The 6,489-nt window shown below is 36.8% G+C and overlaps 1 protein-coding gene across 1 annotated transcript in view; it reads right to left on the bottom strand.

The window, feature by feature from the left end:
* Nucleotides 1-954: 954 nt before the first annotated feature.
* Nucleotides 955-6,489, bottom strand: part of OPRM1 (opioid receptor mu 1) — a 55,151-nt gene continuing 49,616 nt past the window's right edge. The window contains exon 4 of the mRNA XM_019831412.2: nucleotides 955-1,425. Coding sequence (XP_019686971.1) covers nucleotides 1,387-1,425 — 39 coding nt within the window. The 3' untranslated portion in view covers nucleotides 955-1,386. The remainder of the gene's footprint in view (nucleotides 1,426-6,489) is intronic.

Raw genomic sequence — 6,489 nt, 5'->3', positions numbered from 1 at the left:
GGAGGGCTTTTTGGCATGAGGCATCTAACTTGACTGTCTACATAGATAAAATAAAACGGGTGATTGCCTAATCTCTACTGTGTGTTACAACAAAGAAAACCATAGAGTAGAATTGTCTTAGAGAAATTGATTATAAGACTGAAATTTTACAAAGAAAATCTTGACATAATTTAGCAAAGATCAGAAAGACCAACATACTGGTGGTGACATTATATAAACACAATCTTCAGGAAAATATTCTTGGGTCATTGTTAATATTTCATGTCCAAGGAACTACACAGGAGTGAAAAGATTAGCCATTTTTATCTATGGTCATTTGAGTCTTTCTGTTTTGAGATTAAGCTTATTGGATCCATATTTTTCAAAAGGCTTAAAGTGTTCTGAAAATCAACCAAAAAACCCTGTCATTTTATCACATTGACTCAAAAGGCATAAGTATTCTGAGCAGAGTTAAAAAAAAAAAAGAGAGAAAATAATATGCAAAGGGAGCATGCAGTATGGAGAAACTACAGAGAAATGGAAAGTAAGTACATTTTAATGCTTGACTTCCTGCACAGATGCAATGATGAGCTCACTGATCCACTGTTACCTTTTATGAATACTTAGATAGAAGAAGGAAACTGCACAGTTGAAACTAGGGAGTAAACCACTGAAAGCCTTAGAATGGACAATCTCCCACTAAGACTCTCAGGAAGTACTTTCAGTGCGCAAGCATCAACCTTTCTGCAGCTGACACATTTCTGGCTTTCAGATTACCTTTCATGTTAATTTCTTCTCTTGCAATTATGTGGAGCTAGGTAAGGGATGTTATTCTTTTAAAGAATACAAAACCAAGACTTGAAGGTGGACATGATGTCTTAACCAGAAGATAATTTTAAGGTTAATATTAAAGGTAAAAAGTAGAACAAAGTATTCCTTACAGAAGACTAGAAAGTCTTGGACTTTCCACACAAGGTCCTTTGATCAGAGGTAGCATTTACTTTTCATGTCGCTATGGTGAATTTAACAATTGATGGGCGTTTTCTTTGATGAGGCCATCAATGTTTGCTTGCAAACAAAATATTACACACAAAGGGGTCACCTTCTAGGATGACCTCAGTTCACATACCACGGTGTGTTTCTGTCCTATTGAGCATCTTCCTCGGGATTATGTACACAAACCGGACTCTTCAGTGCGGTCTAGTTCTCTCTTTCCCAGCACTTCACTTAGTTTAGATGTCCCTCTCATGTGCAGAGTGGAGTGGCCACAGAGGATCAAGTTTTGATGACTCAGAAGCAGGCACTTTCCTAGGAAACTAGAGCCTCCCACATGTTCCTGCAACGACATACTTCCACAGAGATGGTGCCTTTTAAGCTCAGTGAGGGTCTGAATGGCATGAGACCCACTTAGGGCAATGGAGCAGTTTCTGCTTCCAAATTTTCCAGCTGAAAGAAGAAAAAAGAAGAAAAAAAATGAGCATTTCAAATTGGGTAGCAGTGCACATTTATGGGACGTTTCCTGTATGTGGGCATTTATGGGCAGCAGCTCTGTATGTCAGAGCTGCACTGAGGGTCCTCAGTATACTTTCACCTGGGACCCTCAGAGCTTTTCTTAATTGTCAAGACATTAATTAATCTCTTGGGTCATCACAAATAATCTCTTGGATCATTATGAATATGGCTAATGAATAAGGTTAATGAATAAGAATTATACACTAGCCTTCAAAGAGATATTATTGATGGCTTCTTTGAAAAAATACATTTTAATCCAAACCCCCTTATCTCCTTCTGTTCTTGACCCTCTTCCTCCTTCTTTAGCCTCAGATTATTCACGACCTGACAAAATTTTCAAAAGAAAAGCAGTGTCTCTCTTTGCGATACTTTTTTATATTCTTTATTTCTAAAGAAAGAAATCTTTATTTTTCACCCAGTTCTCAAAATTAATGGATTTTTTTCTGAAGCAACTGACTTGAAATACAGGAATTTTTCCACCCCCACCTCCACGGTAAAGCTGGCATACATATTGAGCAATACCAGGAAATTTGTTCACACACATAAAAATGTGGCTTGAGATTTTCAAATAAGGGGGGAGAATTGTGGAAAAGAAATAGATTTTGTACTTAACAAGTACTTGTTGCTGTTATTGTTACTATAGTTTTTGGTGAGAAGAAAAGGAGGTGTTTATATAGTAAGTGTAACTTACTGTAAGTATAACTTACCATAAACACTTTATTTTGGTAAATTTCAAATTTCAGGAAAAATGCAAGAATAAGAAAGGTACAAAGAACAGTTGTACCTTTACTTTACTCGGATTCGCCTGCTATTAACTTTTTATCCCATTTGTTCATCATTGGCTTTCTATTCTTTTCTTCCCTCTCCTTCTACACACACACACACACACACACACACACACACACACACACACACACTATCTTATTGAACTATTTGATACTAACTTGACTTTTTTATCACTAAATATTTCAACATGTTTCCTAAGAATAAGGAATAGAAAGATCATGATCACCATTTCGAAAGGCAGTCTGCCAGGCGCTCTGGGTTTCCTGCACATCCTTGTTGACTGCCCAACTGCAAAGCTTACCTATCCTCTGACCTGGAACAGTTTCTCCAGATGGTCACACAGGCAAGTAGGTAGGCCAAGGTGACCACAGCGCTGATTGCCCTGTGAAGTGCTTTTTCCTAGGGAGGAAAAAGCTTGCCCCAAAAGGGGCTGAGACTTTAGCTCTGGGTTCCGTAACTGTGACCCATCGTGTGTGCAGATGGTTCCATCCCACTGCCCTGTGGGGTGGGGACAGAGGAGACACAGCTATTGTGAAGCGTCTGCTGTTTGCTGTGCTGTGAGTGCTAAACCGTCTGACATTTGGTCTACTTTTGGCATCCAAAGAGTTGTGGCAAGACAACCTGTTTGCTTGCTCAGTCACCTTCTTTGGAGTCTGGTTACTTCTTCCCAAAGGGGTACAGCGAGCATTGATATTGTTTCCTCTGGTCCATTGAATCACATTGTCTATTTTGGTACCCGTGGAACAGTGCCAAACCTGCTTGCTTGCTGAGATACCTCCTTTGGAAACTTGTAAGTCCCTGCCATTTTCTAAGACGGGGCTTCTTTCCTGACATAACCACAGTACTGTTACAGATTTCAGGATATTTGACATTTGACAGTGATACACTATTTTAATCTACCATCAGTTTTCCAATTTTGTCAACAGCTTTTTGAACTGTTATTTATTTATTTATTTATTTATTTATTTATTTATTTATTTATGTTTTCAGGAAGTCAACTAGCAAATCCCCTTGGGTTATTTTTTTAGCCTATTTTGAACAATAAGTTTTGAAAAACTTTTAGATTCAAACTGAAGCTTACTTGAAGCACTTTTAATCTCTATCCATACAATGGCTGGAGTTTGTTTACTACTCCTGAAGGGAATTTAAGAAATTGTATTTGTTTGTTTGTTTGTTTATTTATTACTGATTTAATCAGCAACAAGGCAGTCCTTGAATCTCAAGGCTTAGAAAAGTCTTTCTTTGGTTGTATTGCAATCCCTTTCCCCATAGCTTCCACCCGTTGGCTTTAATTAGTGGAGTTGTGGTGAATAAATGTAATTCCCTCTTCACATCCCTTCAAGCATATAAAGAGAACTACCTTGTCCTCTTAGAGTCTTCTATTTCTCAGGGAATCATGTGCAGTTACTTCAACCATTTGTCATATTGAGGAATTTTAACTTCTTTCACCTTTTTGGTTGTCCATCTCTGAACACATTATAATTTGTTTATTTCATTCCTAAAAAATGTGGTGTAGTAGAGAGAAGCTAACATTTCTTAGGCTCTGGACACTAGACTTCTGTTGATGTGATTATCTATAATTGCAATAGTTCAAAAATGGCCTCTATCATATTGTTGGTCCATGAAATAGGATCTGTAACTTTTTTTTTTCATATCTGCTATGACTCACATTCTGTGTGTCTGTAGTTGGATTTTCAGACTAAACTTTTTCTCTAGTAAATACTATAGTTGTAGGTTTTGCTTACTCTTCTAGTACATTGGTTCTTTATCCTATCATCTAAGACTGGGACTGTTAAGATGGGAATCCATTCAAATTTATAAACCTAACTCATTATACCATTATATCCAGATCATAATTCAACATACTATAACATTACAAAAACTAGCAAGAGTTTGTCAAATCTCTTGTTAAAAACACCATTGATGCTGTGCTTACCTGATTTCCTTGTCCTTTAAGAAAACAAGATTCCTTTTACCATAACTAATTCCTAGAGGTATTATCTTACCTCCTAGAGGTTATTGTTTCCTTTCTAAGTATTCTCAAAATATATATTAATAATATGATCTAGATCCTAAAAATAATTAGTACAAAGCTCAATATTCAGTGTGCTTTTTAGTTGCTACAAAATAACCATTAAAACAGTGACTCTATTTCTTTCCACTAGTTTTCCAGGACTAATTCCCATTCTTCTTTGCTTCTGAGATTATGATTTGGGTTTCACTGTGTTTCATTTACAAGTTCTCTTACTGGGTCACAACATCCAAGAGACTTGACCTCATTCTGAGCCTCCCAGGATCCTTGAACACTATCCTCACCCTTATTGACCTTTAATCCTTTCTTAATAATGTTTCAGGCTGAAAATCTTTTCTCTGAGAGAGAAGCTTCAAATAAAAGAAAGATTGAAGAATTGTCCTTTCCTCTTGTCTTCCATTAATATTGAGTCGTAGTCTTTGCAACTGGTTAGCAGTGCAGAAGGAAGATTTCTTTTGAGAAATCGGTGTGCTGTTTCACAGAACACCTGGGGTCTAGCTCCTAGTTTGGGCACTCCTCTAAAGACATCACAATGAATTTCTTGATCAGTTACACACAGCTGTCAGTTTAGAGCAGTGGTTCTCAATTCATTTCTGCCCCCTGCCCCCATCCCAGGGGACATTTGGCAATGTCTGGCAACATTTTGGCTGTCATAACAGGGTAGGTGGGTGATACTGGCATCTAGTGGATAGAGGCCAGGGATGCTGCTGAACATTGAAGTGCACATTCCCCCACAACAAAGAATTAGCTGGCCCAAAATGTCACCAGTGCCAATGTTGAGAAGACTTAGCTAAGATCAGCCTTATGATTCCTTTTGGCACCATTATCTGATTCCTTTTAAATTTTCTTTATAAAAGCTGTAATTTAGTCTCCTGGGGAAAAGAGAAGGAAGGAGATGATAAGTGTAAAGCTTCACTGAGTGGCTCAGAATAATAGTAATGCTAGCCAGTTAGTTACCTGGCAAAGTGCACGGACTATGATCCAACACGTTCAGGTCAAAACTGAGTGCTAGCTACTACAAATACCACTATTCTCACAGAAGTAGCAGTTGAAACTGGAGAGTTCCAGAGGTTACTCAGAAGCATTCAGCTGATGGGTGGCAGAATCTGGATAAATCAATGAGCCACCTAGACTGTTGGATTTTATATTGTATCTGCTATCCTTATCTAATTATAAAGTGTTCCCTTACCTGTTGAAATGTTTAATTAAATTTATATATACTAGAGTATACACAATACATAATAACCTGACTTTGTTTTAGTCATAAAAGTTTTCTTAAACTCTACCTGAAAGCCAGATATTTGACAAGATTCTCACTATCATCTTTCATATTTGGAAAAAAAAAGCATATAGTCAAAAAAGTACATTTCTGGCCTACACTTTCCCTGTTTGTAGAATAAGGAAGTTTGGACTGGACAATCGATCTTTAGTTTTTTGTTTTTTGTTTTCAGTTCCCATCACTTAAGAACTGTGAATATTTTGCAGATGCTTGATAAATCCAATTGCATGAATGGGATTTAGATGTTGATCTTTACTTATAGTGTAGTCATTTGAGAGTTTCCTTGTCCCTCTGAATTTCTGAAATAGCCAGAAAACTTTTCAGTAACACGTATGCTTGCCATATCGCAAGCTTCGGTCTGCAGCATTGCAAGGTTCTAAGAGTGACAGGTTCCTCTTCCATTTCCGAAGTGTAGCTGAAGAAAATCAATTTTTAAGTTGATGTTTTGAATTTGAATGAACGCCTATATAATTATATTTGGGGATTTTTGAATATAAAGACATTTTAGCTAACATGATGAAGAAGAAAGAACAGAAAGAGTGAACTATTCTTGCTGGGTTGGTAAATTATAGGATGGGTTAAATACGTGATTGTACTGTCAAATATGTAATGACCACATTCCCTTCCACATCCACTATTCACTGCATTTTCTTGTTAAGGTTTTTTTTTTTAATCATTTGGTTTTTCTTGAGTAAAATATTCTTATTTCTTAATGTCATTTTCTTTAGCCTTTACTTTTTTGCTTTTCTATCAAATGTCTTAGAGGTAAATATTTCACCACAATAAGCAAAAATTACTCATTTCCAATGTTTTAAGGGACTTAGGCATACCATTTGGGATTCTGGATCATCTCTATCTCTATTGACCTTTATGAAGATTTGATAATGTGGGTAGAAAAAAA

The sequence above is a fragment of the Felis catus genome, chromosome B2 (assembly GCF_018350175.1).
Source record: "Felis catus isolate Fca126 chromosome B2, F.catus_Fca126_mat1.0, whole genome shotgun sequence".
Lineage (NCBI taxonomy): Eukaryota > Metazoa > Chordata > Mammalia > Carnivora > Felidae > Felis > Felis catus.
Note: the sequence above shows the minus strand (reverse complement) of the source record. Positions and strands in the feature narration are given on the sequence as shown.